Source organism: Heptranchias perlo, chromosome 5, assembly GCF_035084215.1.
Source record: "Heptranchias perlo isolate sHepPer1 chromosome 5, sHepPer1.hap1, whole genome shotgun sequence".
Classification (NCBI taxonomy): domain Eukaryota; kingdom Metazoa; phylum Chordata; class Chondrichthyes; order Hexanchiformes; family Hexanchidae; genus Heptranchias; species Heptranchias perlo.
The window spans coordinates 37,137,254-37,156,768 of record NC_090329.1 but is presented as its reverse complement, the minus strand read 5'-3'; the positions used below and the strand labels follow the sequence as shown (position 1 = coordinate 37,156,768).

The 19,515-nt window shown below is 41.0% G+C and overlaps 1 protein-coding gene across 4 annotated transcripts in view; it reads right to left on the bottom strand.

The window, feature by feature from the left end:
* The window catches only part of kidins220b (kinase D-interacting substrate 220b), a 210,661-nt gene that overhangs the window by 131,846 nt on the left and 59,300 nt on the right, over positions 1-19,515 (bottom strand). For 3 of the 4 annotated variants that reach the window (XM_067984236.1, XM_067984238.1, XM_067984239.1), the window contains exons 6-7: positions 18,661-18,762; positions 5,836-5,934 (exon numbers count right to left, since the gene is read on the bottom strand). In XM_067984236.1, the coding sequence (XP_067840337.1) occupies positions 5,836-5,934; positions 18,661-18,762 (201 nt within the window). The remainder of the gene's footprint in view (positions 1-5,835; positions 5,935-18,660; positions 18,763-19,515) is intronic. The other variant, XM_067984237.1, reaches the window with a different exon arrangement.

The following is a 19,515-nucleotide window of genomic DNA, read 5'->3' as shown; positions in this document are numbered from 1 at the left end:
AAACTTTTAAAATTGGTGTCTCAGTCTTGTGCCACATTCAAATTCATTCCACATCATAAAGGACAAGGTCTGGGCCTGTTACTTAGCAGTTTTAGCACGCTGAAAATAAAGCAACTTAAAAGCCTGCAAGAAACTAGTATTCGAATTCCTCCACCTCCCAACATATGTGCTTCCTTTGGCAACTTTCTTGCAGCATAGAATCCTTTATACAATTATAACTTTTCCCTGTCCACTGGCTAGTTTCTAATCTTTAACAAAAGATGCATGTTTTCCATTAGTAGAATAACGTTCATCCACTTAAAGCGCATGGTTATAATGAATGAAATGTTAATTGACAAGTTTAAAAAACTACCCTATTCTCCAAGCTTGTAACTTTCTTCCCCCAAATTGGCTGAAACTTTCCTTGCCAAATTTGAATGAAGATCCCAAAGTTAAAAACGCCAGATTCAGGCATCATTGCAAGTATGTGCAAATTTCTCTAAAAGAATGCTTTGAAAAAAGTCAGATTGCAATTTTATTTTTAAGAAACTTCAATTGGGTATTCAGTGATTTTTATTCCCTGTAAATAACTTACAAATTCCTCACTCAAATGGACCAGGCAAATGATTTCAAAATTCAATTCTCATGTAATCCACTTGAGAAAATATTATTTAATTTGTATTCGAGCCAATTTAGAGCCAGGTTTCCAGAAATGGAAAGGATGGCTAAGATTATTGTTCTAGACAGTTTTTGTTTCTTTCTTCCTGTATATTAGGTGGCGTTATAAGGTCCAAACAGAGACGGTAGTAACTAGGACAAATTCTCACAAAACAGACTCCAGTGGTTACCGGATGCAAGAAATATATGGCAAAAATTATACCAGAGTAGCAACAGGCAAGTCACAGTCCCATAATTTGATGCATGTTGCAACATACTTAATTCAGCAGGAATGGGTAACTTCAAATTTGAACAAGGGACAGAGTTCTAGGAGACAATACTGTCTACGAAAGAGTTCTGCAGGCAGCAGACAGGGTGTGTAAAGCTTTCCTATCAGTATTCTGCAGACTATTTGGACCAATGTTTAGGTGGTACCACAACAGCTACACCTAACTCTCAAAAAAATAGCTTGCATGAAGAACTATATTTAATGTTAAATGTTATTTACATGTCCTTATACTACATGCATTAGAAGGAATTTGCCAATCAAACCTAGATTAGGTGTTTCTCAGCCAAAGAAAGTCTATCTTTACTACATTCATGCAACTCCTAATGACCAATGTAACACCAATGGAAGAGGGTTGAGACAGATAACCTCCCCAAGAAGAGAAGGTGACAAAAACAAACAAAATTGGAGGAGGGGGGAATTGCATAGAATGTACAGCACAGAAATAGGCCATTTGGCCCAACAAGTCCATGCCAGTGTTTAAGCTCCACATGAGCCTCCTCCCTCCCTACTTCATCTAATCATATCAGCATATCCTTCTATTCCTTTCTCTCTCATATGTTTATCTAGCTTCCCTTAAACACATCTATGCTAGTCACCTCAACTACTTCTTGTGGTAGCGAGTTCCACATTCTAAACACTCTCTGGGTAAAGAAGTTTCTCCTGAATTCCTTTTTGGATTTATTAGTGACTATCTTATATTTATGGCCCCTAGTTCTGGACTCCCCCACAAGTGGAAACATCATCTCTACGTCTACTCTATCAAACCCTTTCATAATCTTAAAAGGCCTCTATCAGGTCACCCCTCAGTCTTCCCTTTTCTAGAAAAAAAGAGACCTAGCCTGTTCAATTTTTCCTGATAGGTACGATCTCAGTTCTGGCATCATCCTAGTAAATCTTTTATTCACCTTCTCCAGTGCCTGTATATCCTTTTAATAATATGGAGACCAGAACAGTTTACAGTCCTCAAGTGTGGTCTAACCAGGGTTCTATACAAGTTAAAAATAACTACTTTACTTTTCAATTCTATCCCTCTGGAAATGAACCCCAGTGCTTGGTTTGCATTTTTTTTTAAATGGCCTTATTAACCTGCATTGCTACTTTTAGGTGATTTATGTATCTATACCCGCAGGTTCCTCTGCTCCTCTACCCAATTTAGACTCTTATTTTCCAAGGAGTATATGGCCTCCTTAGTCTTCCTTCCAAAATGTACCACCTCGCATTTATTGAAATTCATATGCCAATTACATGCCCATTCTGTAAGTTTATTCATGTCTTCCTGTATTTTGTTGCAGTCCTCCTCAGTATTAACTATACCCCACAATTTGGTGTTGTCTTGAAATTTTGAAATTGTGCTTCCGAGTCCAGAGTCCGAATTGGTTATGTATGTGGCGAACATCAGTGGTCCCAGCACTGATCCTTGTGGAACACCACTTCCCATCTTTTGCTAGTCTGAGTAACTAACTTTAACCCCTACTCTGTTTTCTGATTTATAGCCAGCTTGCTATCCATTCTGCTACTTGTCCCCTGACTCCACATGCTCTGACCTTAGTCATGAGCCTACTATGCTGTACCTTATTGAAGGCCTTTTCAAAATCCAAATATATTACATCTACTACATTACCCTAGTCTAACCTTTCTGTTATTACTTCAAAAAATTCAATAAGGTTGGTCAAACATGACATTCCCTTTTGAAATCCGTGCTGACTATTCTTTATTATATTTTTGAATTCTAGATGTTTTTCTATTACATCTTTGAGTAAGGATTCCATTATCTTTCCTATCACAGACGTTAAGCTAATTGGTCTATAGTTCCTTGGACTTGTTCTATCTCCCTTTTTAAAAATAGGAACAACATTAGCTGTCTGCCAGTCCTCTGGCAGTATTCATTTTTCTAATGTGTATAAATGTATGTAATATAAATATATACGCTAGCTCTTCCCTAACAAATATGCGGGGATGCAATCCATCCAGACCAGGGGCTTTATCCTCTCTAAGTATGATTAATTTATTATCTCCTCCCTTTCTATCTTAAATGTCTTTATATCTTTTTTGAGCTAGTCTTCTAATGTCATGCCCACAATGTTAGTCTGCCTCGTAAATACTGAGGCAAAGCAATTATTTAATATTTCTGCCATTTCATTATCATTACCTGTGAGTTTATTGTGTGTATCCCTTAGTGGCCCTATCCCCATCCTGATTTTTCTTTTGTTATTTATGTGTCTGTAGAATACTTTACTATTTTTTGATATTCCTTGATAATTTAATTTAGTGGCTTCTTTTTGCCTTTCTAATTGTTTTTTGACTTCTTTCCTAACCTTTTCATATTCCTTTTTGTTATCCTTTCCTTTCTTATCTATGTACATAGATAATACTTAGCAGGCACCTTTTTCTTCAGTTTCAATTCTGCCCTTTTTAAAAAAATCATCCAATGTGTGTCATTACTGGCCAGTTTCTTCTTGCTTTTTAGCAGGATATATTTCACCTGGACTCTACTGATTAAATGTTTCCCACTGCTGTTCCATTTCTTTGTTGGTCAGTGAACTTTTCCAGTTTATTTTCCCTAATTCCATTCTCATCCCCTGAAAATCAGCTGTTATCCAATTTATTACTTAAGTCTTTGTCTTACTTATGTCCTTCTCAAGGTTTACGATAAAGATTATGTTGTGATCGCTATTGCCTAGATATTCCTCTCTTATCTGTTCTGCTTCAGATCCAGGGTGCTTCCTGTCTTGTTGGGCTTTTTACATACTGGGTAAGAAAGGAGTTCTGCACACATTATAAAAACTCCATTCCCTGTACCCCTTTACCAACCTCTTCTTGCCAGTTTATTTGGGGATAGTTAAAATCTCACATGATTATTATTCAATGTCCTTTACTCATTTCACATATTTCTTCCTCCACCTCCTTTCTACTATTAGGTGGTCTGTAGTACACCCTATTAGCATGATCGATCCCTTATCTTTTATTTCAATCCATTTGGATTCTATTTCTATCCTTCTCTTAGTTATGTCCCTTTTTTCTATTGCCATTGTTATCTCTAATTAGTACAGTTACTCCACCACCCTCTTCTTCCTTCCCTATCCTTTCTGATTATGTTATAACCTGCAATATTTAGTTGCCAGTTCTGTTCTTTATGTAACCATGTTTCAGTTATTCCTACTATATCTGGTTCCTCTCTAGGGATTATTGCCTCCAGTTCCCCAGTTTTATTTTGGATGCAGTGTACATTGCTGTACAGGCAGTTTAATTCATCTTTAATAGTTGTTCCTTTTACTTTTTTTTAAAACAGTCCTTTTATACTTCTGTTTTACAACTGCATTTGTTCTTTGACTGTTTGTTATCTTTATTCCTTACCCTGGTCTGACCTTTACACTCATCTCCTGTTCCTTTTATCGTTAGACTTTTATTATTGCTACCAGATCTCTCCCCCCATCTTGCTGGTTTAAAGCCTTATGCACCGCCCTCAGGAAGTGCCTGAGCCCCAAGCATCTGAAAAAAGATTAACGCCTTACTTGGGTAGATGATTCACAACCACAGGCACTAAAAGATAATCAACTTACAGTAGATCAAGTTCAAAATACCATGACTCCATAAGGACCAATTTTCAATACCACAAAACCATTCAAAACAGAAGAAAATGAATAGCTTTAAAGACTTAGCAAGGAACAGTCTGTACAGCAGATAGAGCAATTTGAAAGCAAATCAGAAAAATTCAACAATGTTACTTACTGTAGTAATATTTTAGTTTAGTAGCTAAGTTTTAAGCAGAAGTTAAAGAAGTACTCACTACTTCGCTGGGTTTGCCATTTTGAATATTGCAATGTTTGCATTTTATCACTTGTTAAAGTTAATGTGGATAAAGATCCAGTATAATGTGGATAAATGTGAAGTTATCCACTTCGGAAGGGAAAACAGAAAGGCAGAGTATTATTTAAATGGTGATAGATTGGGAAATGTTGATATACAAAGGGACTTGGGTGTCCTTGTACACCAGTCACTGAAAGCAAACATGCAGGTGCAGCAAGCAGTTAGGAAGGCAAATGGTATGTTGGCCTTCATTGCAAGAGGATTTGAGTACAGGAGCAAGGATGTCTTACTGCAGTTATACAGGGCCTTGGTGAGACCACACCTGGACTATTGTCTACTGTTTCGGTCTCCTTACCAGAGAAAGGATATACTTGCCATAAAGGGATCCCTGGGATGGCAGGACTGTTATACGAGGAGAGATTGGGTCGACTCGGCCTGTATTCATTCGAGTTTAGAAGAATGAGAGGGGATCTGACTGAAACATATAAGATTCTGACAAGGCTAGACAGACTGGATGCAGGGAGGATGTTTCCCCTGGCTGGGGGGTCCAGAACGAAGGGTCACAGTCTCAGAATACCGGGTAGGACATTTAGGACTGAGATGAGGAGAAGTTTCTTCACTCAGAGGGTGGTGAACCTGTGGAATTCTCTACCACAGAAGGCTGTGGAGGCCAAGTCACTGAATATATTTAAGAAGGAGCTAGATAGATTTGTAGACACAAAAGGAATCAAGGGGTATGGGGAGAGAGCGGGAATATGGTATTGAGATAGAGGATCAGCCACGGTCATACTGAATGGCGGAGCAGGCTCGAAGGGCCGAATGGCCTACTCCTGCTCCTATTTTCTATATTTCTATTTACAATGACTACATCAGTGGATCATACTGCAAGGTCTGTGACACTCTTAACGTCAAGTCAAGCCAAATTGTGAGTACCAAATCATTAGAGCTATGCTACACTAAGTAATTTCTAGGTTGGAAAAATCATTTTTTCATAACCATCATAAATGTTAAACTTACAAAAAAAAACTTTTGTTTAACCTTCTGCACATTTCAAAACTCATTTTAAACATATATGTAGTGATAAAATTATTGAGAATACATACAGCTCCTTCTTGATCGACATCAGCACCCATTTCCAACAAATGCTTCACACACTCAAGATGACCCTTTCTGGCAGCCCATATCAATGGAGTTGTTCCATACTGAAAAAAGCACATCAGAAAAAGAAAAACTTCTTGCAAATATACTTAAGTTTTAAGTATCTTAAAAAGTTATTACATCTATAGGTTCTATAATTAACAAATGGGGCAGCACAGTACTGTTCACGACACAATTGTAAAGACTTGTTCAACATTTGATAAGTTAATATTTTCATCAATCATCTTCAGTTCCAATTGTACTGCCTCCCTGAAATCATGAATAGAATCCCTTCGTACACAAATAAATTTAAATAACTTTTGCAAGTAGACACAAGATTTGAAAATATTTGTTCTTTATAGTGCCACACATGAAAAACTGTGTGCGTTATTTACAGTAGTTTACATTTCAGTCATAGCCAACTACTTTTTTTAAATAAACCTCATTTGCACAAAAACTTCACTCAGTCTTGGCAGAAGTTCCATCAAAATCAATACTTTGCAAGAATTACTGCAGTAAGTTTGGCTATATATCCATTTGATAGATCTAATAATATTTGGAACTTAATGGAATTGAAAAAGTTATGTTATATAGTCTTTAAAAACAAATTGCTTAAACATATTCATTACAAAACAGGTTATCCACTATTTTTCCAATTAAGTTTCAAACCTTGGCAATAGCTTCTAGATTCAATTATTTTCAAAATAATTCATCTTCCATTTAAAAAAAATTATCTATTTATTTCAGAATGACTGAATCATCACATTAAATAACAGATAAAATTAGCTAATCCTTTCTCATTCTGAATGGATCACCCATAACTACCGATACATCACCAAAAACAGTTTGTTATCCCATCATCAAAACATGACAGTTAGTGGAGAAGATAGACCATTTTCCTTGTAAGATGTTCTTCATTCTTCCAATTAAAGTCTCCTCCACATACTGCAGCATCATTCCAGATTGGTAAGACCCCGAGGGACTTTGTCCCTTGAAGATGCGGATATTGCTATGACAATCACATACGACCTTCCTTTCCATGCACTATAAAAGAACGTACCCAACCCAGCTAGTCATTTTTCCCCCAGGGGAGGCAGTACATAGAAATAAATTCAAAATGTTCAATAATTGGATATATACTTGAAAAGGAAAAATTTGCAGGGCTATGGGCGGGACTAATTTTAGCTCTTTCAGAGTGCCGGCACAGGCACAATGGGCTGAATGGCCTCCTTCTGTGCTGTATGAATAATATGCAATACATATCATAACACAGAGTCTGCAGGCTCAGAAGGGTTTCACCTTAGTATGTGGAGGATGTAGGGAGAGGGACAGGAGGATGAGACAGGACAGGACAGAGATGAGGAGGTGCAGAGGAGGGAAGGAGAGTGGGAGAGGACAAAAAGGGGCAGAGGAGAAGGGGGTGATGGATGGGAAGAGCAGAGAGGAGAGGACTGCTGCTGGAAAATGACCTCACAGTTGGGGAGGGGGTTCTGTGGATGAAAAAATCATTTTGGCAAGGTGGGGTGAAAATAGAAGGTGGGTCAACTATATTATCCTCCCAAAAGACTGGTCAGTGATGCCAACGTGGGACCATTTAGAATCAATAGTCTATAAATGTCATGGGGAATGAGTGGGGTGGTCGTGATGGTGCATTTTGGATACAAATATCTGGTGAGCGAGAGCACATAACTAGTGGATTTAGAAGGGGAGGGGTAAGTGGCACATCAAGTTAGGACACACAGCAGCTGCGAATGGGGAAAACATGGGAGGATTAAAGATACTGAAAGACCTGTGCTGTACATCTCTGACTGTGGTAGGGGTGAGGGTTGAGAAAGGGAAAGAACCCCACCCACAAAACTACAGCAAATCAATCGGTAGCATCACAACATTAATTGATGATTGCAGCCAGGCAGCGAGTACAATGACTGTGGGTGGAGGCACGGAATTTTTCATTAAACTGTTTGATAGCTGGCTGGGTTCGTTTTACAATTTTAGTAGAATTGAGGATTCATTTCAAATCACATGAATGGATAAGTTCAAGTGGAAAGCAAACAGGTTTATGAAGTTTCAAGGACAAATACAAAAGATGATGTCAAGTTACATTCATGTTAGCAGCTAACATAAGAGAACCCAAAAGTCTTTTATAAACATATAATTAATAAAAGGGTAGTCAAAGGAAGGGAGGGGCCAATTAGGGACAATCTTCTTGTGGAGGCAGAGGGTATGGCTGAGGTACTAAATGAGTTCTTTGCATCTGTCTTCACTAGAGAAGAGGATGTAGCAGTAAAGAAGGAGGTAGTAGCGATATTGGAAAGAATAAAAATAAAGAGGAAGTACTTAAAAGGCTGGCAGTATTCAAAGTGGAAAAGTCACCCAGTCTGGATGGGATGCATCCAAAGTTAGAGGGAAGTAAGGGTAGAAATTGTGGAGGCTCTGGCCACAATCTTCCAATCCTCCTTAGATACAGGGATGGTGCCAGAGGACTGGAAGATTGCAAATGTTACCCCCCACCCTGTTCAAAAATAGGGAGCGAAATAAACCTGGCAATTACAGGCCAGTCAACCTAACGTTTGTGGTGGGGAAACTTTTATAGACACTGACACTTGGAAAAATGTGTGTTAATAAACGAAAGTCAGCAGTTTTGTTAATGGCAAATCGTATTTAACTAACTTTGAGTTCTTTGATGAAGTAACAGAGAGGGTTGATGACGGTAGTGCGTTTGATGTTTTGTATATGGACTTCCAAAAGGCGTTTGATAAAGTACCACATGATAGACTTGTTAGCAAAATTAAAGCCCATGGGATTAAAAGGGACAGTGGCAGTGTGGATACAAAATTGGCTACGGGACAGAAAGCAGAGTAGTGGTGAATGGGTGTTTTTCAGACTGGAGGAAAGTATACAGTAGTGTTCCCCAGGGGTCAGTATTGGGACCACTGCTCTTTTTGATATATATTAATGACCTGGACTTGGGTATACAGGATATAATTTCGAAGTTTGCAGATGACACGAAACTCCGAAATGTAGTAAACAACGAGGAAGATAGTAACAGACTTCAGAAGGACATAGACAGACTGGTGAAATGGACAGGCACATGGCAGATGAAATTTAACAGAGAAATGTGAAGTGATACATTTTGGTAGGAAGAATGAGGAGAGGCAACATAACCTAAATGGTACAATTCTAAAAGGTGTACAGGAACAGAGGGACCTGGGGATGTATGTACACAAATCTTTGAAGATGGCAGGACAAGTTGAGGAGGCTGTTTAAAAAAAAGCATATGGGATCCTGGGCTTTATTAATAGAGGCATAGAATACAAAAGCAAAGAAGTTATGCTAAACCTTTAGAAAAGACTGGTTTGGCATCAGCTGGAATATTATGTTCAATTCTGGGCATCACACTTTAGAAAGGATGTCAAGGCCTTAGAGAGGGTGCAGAAGAGATTTACTAGAATGGTATCAGGGTGAGGAACTTCAATTATGCAGAGAGACTGGAGAAGCTGAGGTTGTTCTCCTTAGAGCAGAGAAGGTTAAGAGGAATCATGAATGGTTTTGATAGAGTAAATGTTTCCAGTGGTAGAAGGGTCAGTAAGAGGATACAGATTAACAGTGATTGGCAAAAGAACCAGAGGAAACATGAGGAAAATATTTTTTACGCAGCAAGTTGTTGTGATCTGGAATGCACTGCCTGAATGGGTGGCGGAAGCAGATTCAATAACTTTCAAAAGGGAATTGGATAAATACTTCAAGGGAAAAACATTACACGGCGATGGGGAAAGAGCAGGGGAATGGGACTAATTGGATAGCTCTTTCAAAGTGGTATAGGCACGACGGGCCGAATGGCCTCCTTCTGTGCTGTATCATTCTATGCTTCTACGGAGCTCAGTGTCCTAATCTGGTTTCTATTTGTCAAGTGAAGCATACAATTGTTATGAAAAATAATTAAAACTAAGAGAATCTTGATGATTTTGAAATCAAATCTTAGGATAAGGCTGACATGAGGACGTCACCAGTCCAGTGTCTGAGGGGAAGCCTCATGGGCAGGAAGCAACAAAGGCGTACATCAAGCAACTCAATTGTCATTCCAGCATCACTCATGCCGAAGACAAATATTTTTTAAAAATCTGGAAGGAATATCTGCCCCAACAATTGAGAGAGTACATCCCTCTCAGGAGACAGTTATATTGGATTGTTTCCCTTTTAATACTACAATCTCAAAAACAGTGGTTTCCAAAACCATTGTGGAGTTATCATAACCGACACCTTCTCCACCTATTTTTGTGGACTCTGGGAATCAGAGGAAATGGCAGGAACAGATCATCAAGCAGGCATGCTTCTGAAGCAGTATTATGGAAGTCTGCAATAGCAGACAATGCCCAATAAGTTAAGCACAAATCACAAAGATCATTTAGTCAACTGTGTGAATGACTTACTCTCCAAATCAACAAGTCACCTGCTTGGAGTCAAGCTACGAGAAAATCATTAGTTACTACTTCCCAATACAAGCAGCACAAATTAATTCCATCCCATTAAAACAAGCTAATTTAGCCTACGGTGGTGTTTTTCTCTATCCAGAAGCCTACTAACTGACGTGACGAGATCCTTAAAATGCTTAGACTAGGTGGCTTGTGGAGAAAAACACCAGCACAGATTTGATGGGCCAACTGGAGTGTTCCTACTGGCTATAACATGATTCTATGAAAATGAAACCTAGAGAGAACCTAGTCAAGAGGTGGTGGTTAGATTCTCTCTTGTTGGAGATGGTCATTGCCTGGCATTTACATGGCATGAATGTTACGTGCCACTTATCAGCCCAAGCCTGGATGTTGTCCAGGTCGTGCTGCATACAAGCACGGACTTCTCCATTTTCTGAGGAATTGCGAATGGAGCTCAATACTGCGCAATCATCAGCGAACATCCCCACTTCTGACCAAATGATGGAAGGAAGATAATTGATGAAGCAACTGAAGATAGTTAGGCCGAGTGCACTGCCCTGAGGAACTCCTGCAGCGATATCCTAGGGCGGAGATGACTGACATCCAACAACCACAACCATCTTCCTTTGTGCTAGGTATGACTCCAGCCACTGGAGAGTTTTCCCCCTGATCCCCACTGACTTGTTTTACTAGGGCTCCTTAATGCCACACTCGGTCAAATGCTGCCTTGATGTCAAGGGCAGTCACTCTCTCCTCACCCTCTGGAATTCAACTCTTTTGTCCATGTTTGGACCAAGGTTGTAATGAGGTCTGGAGCTGAGTGGTCCTGGCGGAACTTAAACTGAGCATTGGTGAGCAGGTTATTAGTAAGTGCTACTTTATACTGTTGACTATTGCTTCCACCACTTTGCTGATGATTGAGATTAGTAAATAGGACAGTAATTGGCTGGGTTGGATTTGTCCTGATTTGTGGCCAGGTCATTCCTGAGCAATTTTCTGCATTGTCAGGTAGATGCCAGTGTTGTCGCTGTACTGGAATAGCTTGGTTAAAGGCATCGCTATTTCTGGAGCACAGGTCTTCAGCACGACAGCTGGGATGTTGTTGGTACCTGTAGCCTTTGCTGTGTCCAGTACACTCAGCCATTTTTTGATATCATGTGGAGTGGATCGAATTGGCTGAAGACTGGGATCTGTGATGGTGGGGATCTCGGTTGGAGGCTGAGAAGGATCATCTACTCGGCACGTCTGGCTGAAGATGGTTGGGAACACTTCAGCCTTGTCTTTTGCACTCACGTGCTGGGCTCCGCCATCATTGAGGGATGGGGATGTTCATACAGCCTCCTCTTCCCGTAAGTTGCTTAACTGTCTTGACTGAATGTGGCAGAAATGCAGAGTTGTGACCTGATCCCATTGTTGTGGAATCGCTTAGCTCTGTCTATAGTATGCTGTTTCTGCTGTTTAGCATGCATGTGGTCCTGTGTTGTAGCTTCACCAAGTTGGCATCTCATTTTCAGGTACGGCTGCTGCTGCTCTTGGCCTGCTCTTCTACACTGCTCATTGAACCAGGGTTTGGCATCAGGCTTGAAGGTGATGGAGAAGTAAGGGATATACATGGGCCATGAATTTACAGATTGCGGTAGAAGACAATTCTGCTGCTTTTGGCATGGTGGGTAAGGTAGTCTCTATGGACTTCCAGAAGGCACCTCCACAGCAAGTCATGGATGCCCAGTCTTGAGCTGTTCGTAATCTTTCCCACTTAGCACAGTGGTAGTGCCACATGACACAATGGAGTGTGTCCTCAGTATGAAGATGGGACTTGGTCTCCACAAGGACTGTGCTGTGGTCACCCCTACCAAAACGGTCATGGATAGATACGATCTACAACAGGTAGATTGGTGAGGATGAGGTCAAGTAGGTTATTCCCTCGCGTGGGTGTTCTCACCTCCTGCCACAAGCCCAGTCTGGCAGCTATTTCCTTCAGGACTCGGCCAGCTCGGTCAGTGGTGGTACAACCAAGTAACTCTTGGTGATGGACATTGAAGTCACCCACCCAGAGTATATTCTGTACCCTTGCCCTCCAAGTGGTGCTCATCATGGAGCAGTACTGATTCATCAGCTGAGGGAGGGCGGTAGGTGGTAATAGGATAACTCCTGAATGGTTGGAACGAGGCCTTGTTGAACTTCTTGCAAACATTCTAATGGGCAGTTGCTGCCTTTGTGCATCTTGGATCTTGATCTGGCATTCTGTAAATCCAGCCCTTAAGGACATGCAAAATAAGCCTCATTTTAGCACACAACAGGGAAAATCCCTATCCTTGGAGAGCCTAGGCGAACCCTTCAGAGTCATTCCAGCTGTGGAGTGGAGTGTCAGTTCTACTGCTTTTAGGTGTCAATATCAGAACTATTAATGCTGTAGTCTTTTTAGAGGATTTCCAAAAATGGTGCAGTCATTCTGACCCTATTCAAAACTGGTAAAAGGAAAATTGAAGACAGTGATGAGTAGCACAAAACTGGCTTTCTTGGTTCAAACCATCTCATCTTTGACAGAGAAGGTGGTCAGCCAAGCATCACTACCTTTCCCTTGTCCTCGACACATATGCAAGTTAAAGACCCAAACCTTTTTGGGCACTGGGGTAACACTTAACCTTTCCCTTACACATTCAGATCCAGCTTGCTTTGATCCTTCCAGCTTACTTCCACGGCAATTTGACTCCACTGCTGAAGATAATCTTTTTTTAAAAATTCGTTCATGGGATGTGGGCGTCGCTGGCAAGGCCAGCATTTATTGCCCATCCCTAATTGCCCTTGAGAAGGTGGTGGTGAGCCGTCTTCTTGAACCGCTGCAGTCCGTGTGGTGAAGGTTCTCCCACAGTGCTGTTAGGAAGGGAGTTCCAGGATTTTGACCCAGCGAAGATGATGGAACAGCGACATATTTCCAAGTTGGGATGGTGTGTGACTTGGAGGGGAACGTGCAGGTGGTGTTGTTCTCATGTGCCTGCTGCCCTTGTCCTTCTAGGTAGTAGAGGTTGCGGTTTTGGGAGCTGCTGTCGAAGAAGCCTTGGCGAGTTGCTGCAGTGCATCCTGTCGATGGTATATACTGCAGCCACGGTGCGCCGGTGGTGAAGGGAGTGAATGTTTGGGGTGGTGGATGGGGTGCCAATCAAGCGGGCTGCTTTGTCCTGGATGGTGTCGAGCTTCTTGAGTGTTGTTGGAGCTGCACTCATCCAGGCAAGTGGAGAGTATTCCATCACACTCCTGACTTGTGCCTTGTAGATGGTGGGAAGGCTTTGGGGAGTCAGAAGGTGAGTCACTCGCCGCAGAATACCCAGCCTCTGAACTGCTCTTGCAGCCACAGTATTTATGTGGCTGGTCCAGTTAAGTTTCTGGTAAATGGTGACCCCCAGGATGTTGATGGTGGGGGATTCGGCAATGGTAATGTTGTTGAATGTCAAGGGGAGGTGGTTAGACTCTCTCTTGTTGGAGATGGACACTGCCTGGCACTTGTCTGGCACGAAAGTTTCTTGCCACTTATCAGCCCAAGCCTGGATGTTGTCCAGGTCTCGCTACACGTGGGCAGGACTGCTTCATTATCTGATGGGTTGTAAATGGAACTGAACACTGTGCAATCATCAGCAAATATCCCCATTTCTGACCTTATGATGGAGGGAAGGTCATTGATGAAGCAGCTGAAGATGGTTGGGCCTAGGACACTGCCCTGAGGAACTCCTGCAGCAATGTCCTGGGGCTGAGATGATTGGCCTCCAACAACCACTACCATCTTCCTTTGTGCTCGGTATGACTCCAGCCACTGGAGAGTTTTCCTCCTGATTCCCATTGACTTCAATTTTACTGGGGCTCCTTGGTGCCACACTCAGTCAAATGCTGCCTTGATGTCAAGGGTAGTAGCTCTCCCTCTGATTCTAATACTGTTGGGTGCACTTTAAGTGGGTCAGCCACAGTGAAGGCCCAGTACACTTTTCCAGTTCTTGCAATCTGGGCTTCAGGCACTGTTGCTCAGTAGGGGAAGTATTTCTGACTTGGAATCACAGCAAAAGAATGGGTTCAAAGCCACATGGATACACTACAACAGCTTTAGTTCAAATTGTCAAGATTGCTCCTTGTGAATAGTTTGCAAACATTTTCCAATATAGACTATTTCAACATACAGTGAATGAGCGCGCCAGTACACGGTCACCATTAATGCTTAATATTAACTGCTTTTGGTTCCAGCACTTTGAATAATTTAATTACCTGTCTAAACAGGTTACCATTTTTTGACAAGTACATTAAATATTTAGGCATTCCAGTACTCAGTGGCTGACAGAAACTTATAACTAGGTTTTATGATCAAATTTCAAAACACACACGCGAACAAGTCCTGAAAGCATCTTAAAAAAGGATGAGAGGGAAAACAGGGAATTACAGACCAGTTAGCCTAACATCAGTAGTAAGGAAAATGCTAGAGTCTATTATAAAGGAGTGCTAACAGGACACTTAGAAAATATCAGCAGGATTAGACAAAGTCAACATGGATTTATGAATGGGAAATCATGTTTGACAAACCGACTGGAGTTTTTTGGAGGATGTAACTAGCAGAATAGATAAGGGAGAACCAGTGGATGTGATTTATTTGGATTTTCAGAAGGCCTTTGATAAAGTCCCACATAAGAGGTTAGTGTGCAAAATTAAAGCACATGGGATTGGGGGTAATATACTGGCATGGATTGAAAATTGGTTAACAGACAGGAAACAGAGAGTAGGAATAAATGGGTCTTTTTCGGGGTGGCAGGCGGTGACTAGTGGGATCAGTGCTTGGGCCCCAGCTATTCACAATATATATCAATGATTTGGATGAGGGAACCAAATGTAATATTTCCAAGTTTGCTGATGACACAAAACTGGGTGGGATCGTGAGATGTGAGGAGGATGCAAAGAGACTTCAAGGCGATTTAAACAAGTTGAGTGAGTGGGCAAATACATGGCAGATGCAGTACGATGCGGATAAATGTGAAGTTATCCACTTCGGAAGGAAAAACAGAAAGGCAGAGTTTTATTTAAATGCTGATTGATTGGGGAATGTTGATGTACAAAGGAACCTGGGTGTCCTTGTACACCAGTCACTGAAAGCAAAGATGAAGGTGCAGCAAGCAGTTAGGAAGACAAATGGTATGTTGGCCTTCATTGCAAGAGGATGTGAGTACAGGAGCAAGGATGTCTTACTGCAGTCATACAAGGCCTTGGTGAGACCACACCTGGAGTATTGTGTGCAGTTTTGTTCTCCTTACCATAGAGGGAATGCAGCGAAGGTTCACCAGACTGATTCCTGGGATGGCAGGACTGTCGTATGAGGAGAGATAGGGTCGACTCGGCCTATATTCACTCGAGTTTAGAAGAATGAGAGGGGATCTCATTAAAACATATAAAATTCTGAAAGGGCTAGACAGACTGGATGCAAGGAGGATGTTTCCCCTGGTTGGGGGGGGGGGGGGGGGGTCCAGAAAGAGGGGTCACAGTCTCAGGATACAGGGTAGGACATTTAGGACTGAAATGAGGAGAAGTTTCTTCACTTAGAGGGTGGTGAACCTGTGGAGGCCAAGTCACTGAATATATTTAAGAAGGAGCTAGATAGATTTCTAGACACAAAAGGCATCAAGGGGTATGGGGAGAGAGCGGGAATATGGTGTTGAGATGGATCAGCCATGATCATATTGAATGGCAGAGCAGACTTGAAGGGCCAAATGGCCTACTCGTGCTTCTATTTTCTATGTTTCTATGCAAACAGCATGTATATCTTAGACTCATAACAGAAGGAGCATGGCATAATAATAGAGCTTAAAAAAAACCCTCTTTTGGTAAGAATATAAGACGGTGCTTGTGCAGCTCCTATCTGGATGCCACATCAGATAACAACGTTCACTCACCTTTCTTATCTTGAAAATTACCAAAATAGCAACATGCTATCACAGAATGTCATCAGCTCAAATCTAACACAAATTAACCTGGAACTACTGTTGCTCCATAATGCTGCATCTCTGGCAGGACAGGACTTCTACCCATCATGGAGAAGTGCCACTGACCCAACCTACCATCCGCAAGGTAATTTAAATAGTGGAGGCACGGCCTCCAGTCTCCACCAGGGAGTTAGGAACAGGAGTAGGCCATTTAGCCCCTCGAGCCAGTTTCGCCATTCAATGAGATCATGGCTGATCTGTGACCTAATTCCATACACCTGCCTTCGCCTCATAATCCCTTAATACCTTTAGTTAACAAAAATCTATCAAACTCAGATTTAAAATTAACAATTGAGCTTGCATCAACTGCCGTTTGCGGAAGAGAGTTCCAAACCTCTATCACCCTTTGCGTGTAGAAGTGTTTCCCGACTTCACTCCATGGCTCTAATTTTTAGGCTATGTCCCCTAGTCCTAGACTCCCCAATCAACAGAAATAGTTTCTCTCTATCTACCTTATCAGTTCCCCTTGATATCTTGAAATCTTTGATCAAATCACCCCTTAATCTTCTAAACTCCAGGGAATACAGCCCTAGTTTGTGTAACCTCTCCTCGTAATTTAACCCTTGGAGTCTTGGTATCATTCTAGTAAGTCTACACTGCACTCCTTCCAAGGCCAATATATCCTTCCTAAGGAGCAGTGCCCAGAACTGAATACAGTACTCCAGGTGTGGTCTAACCAGGGTTTTGTGTAGCTACATCTAATCCTCCAGATATAAAGGCCAGCATTCTATTCGCCTTTTTGATTATTTTCTGTACCTGTCAATGTCACTTTAATGATTTATGTATATGGACCCCTACGTCTCTTTGGACCTCCACAGTTTTAAGCTTTTCACCATTTAGAAAGTACTCTGATCTATCCATTTTAGGTCCAAAGTGGATGACCTCACACTTGCCTGCATTGAAATCCATTTGCCAGTTTTGCCCATTCACTTAATCTATCAATGTCTCCCTGTAATTTTATGCTGCCATCTACACTGCTTACAACGCTGCCTATCTTTGTGTCATTGGCAAACTTGGATATGTGGCTCTCTATCCAGTCATCTGAGTCGTTAATAAATACAGTGAATAGTTAAGGCCCCAACACAGATCCCTGTGGGACACCACTAATCACATCCTGCCAATTTGAGTACCTGCCCATTATCCCTACTATCTGTCTCCTGCTGCTCAGCCAATTTCCTAACCAGGTCAATAATTTGCCATCAATTCCATGAGCTTCAACTTTAGCTAACAATTTCGTATGAGGGACTTTATCAAATGCCTTCTGGAAATCCATAAAAACAACATCCATAGACATTCCACTGTCCACTACTTTAGTCACCACTTCAAAAAAAATGCAATCAGGTCCATCAGGTATGACCAACCCTTTACAAATCCATGCTGCCGCACTCTGATCAGCTGAAAATCTTCATAGTGTTCAGTCACTCTTTTCTTAATTATACACTCTAGTGATTTCCTAACTCTCGTAATTTCCCGGGTTGTGCCAGATTTGAAGTGGAGATTTTCTCGGAGGCCTGATGCAGCACAGGGGTACTGGCAGCCTCCAGACTTCCTGCAAAAGAGCCCAATTATTTTAAAAAATTTGGAACTCTTCTTAACTCTGTACTATCTATTGTTCTGAACACATGTAGGACTAAGTCTTAAGGCAACAGGAGCTTTGAGAAGGGTAAACTGGAAAAATTTGTAAATTGGTAAAATTGAAAAAAATGTTGCAAACGCATACAGTTGTGGCTTCTACATACAGCCAGACAATTCAGATCTCCGGTATAACCCCAGTATGACAAGAAAAAGGAGCAGGAGTAGGCCATACGGCCCCTCGAGCCTGCTCCGCCATTCAATATCATGAATAACATTTAAAGATAGGAAATAATTTGGATGATGTCAATGGAATCTTCCTCCAGCCCCTGACTACAGAAAGGAAACTGCTTTAATTTACTACTATGTTGTAATTGGAGCCCCTTAATGACATGGTTGTATTGCAATTTTCCAGGCAATCCATTGGAGCAAGATTCCAAAATTTCCTCCCCACCTGAACTTTTGTCCCAGAATGTGGCATATTGTACTGGTATCAATAGAAAAATGTAAAACAAAATTATAAATCTCAACATTATATCAAGAATTACACTGACTAGAACGGGCAACTATAATAGTTCTGGTTGCAACTTTCATTAGTTCCATTTCAATTCATCCTCAACTGTCTCCTTGAATCAAGGAGCTAAGAAATCCTAATATGAATCTATCAATCTGGATTTTCTCTATTTATCAAATCATGAAGATTACATTTTTGTTACACTTCTGTGCAAAAGTTAGTATTAAGCATTTTATTTGATGTTATATATTACACACTTACTTTGTCAGAACAGTTGACTTTGGCTCCATGCTGCAGTAAGGTTTCAACAATTTCGTGATGCCCTCGTCCAGCTGCCCAAATGATAGGATAAACGCTATACTGCTAATGAAAGAGTAACACCTTCATTAACCGACTATTATTGAAACATATTAAGGTATTGAGAAAATATAAAAATGCAAAAATGAATTTCATAAAGTATGCATTGAAAATATACTGAAGTAAAACACATTAGCAAAAGTTTCCGTAAATAGAATGTAATAAATGTCTGGAATAGCACGTCAGGCAGGGTAGCAGCACTAAAAACCGTTAAAGGCAAACAAAATGTATTTGGCTGCTATGCTCGCAAGGAAATCTGATTTTATAATGATGAGCTTCGGTAGGCTAATCACTGTTACGAATTCAGGTCCGCCACAGATACCTTCTCGGGTTCACTAGAGTTAGTTGTTCCCTTAAGTGGTCTGAATGTGTTACTTTTATGGGAGTTGACTCACATTGCCCCATGTCTACTCATACGATAGCACAGCCCAGCAGAATAACAATAGTATCCGCATGCGATTTAGGCCGAATATGTGTGTCTTTTGCATGTGTATTTCTTCAAACACATGGCAAGATGAAACGTAATACAAATTTTTACACTGCTTTATTTCCCATCAGGTGAACACACAGAAATCAGTAATGATCAGAATCATTTATTTTTATCAATACAACTAGTTTGTGCAATATAAGAATAAGGAAGACGCTACACCAGCCCACATTAGTGGATCACCTTATTTGACTTGAAGTTAATTTTCTAACTCCCCTCTCCTGTATTCCATCTTTTTAACAGCCATTTGCTGTCTGGCTGCTTCTAGCTTT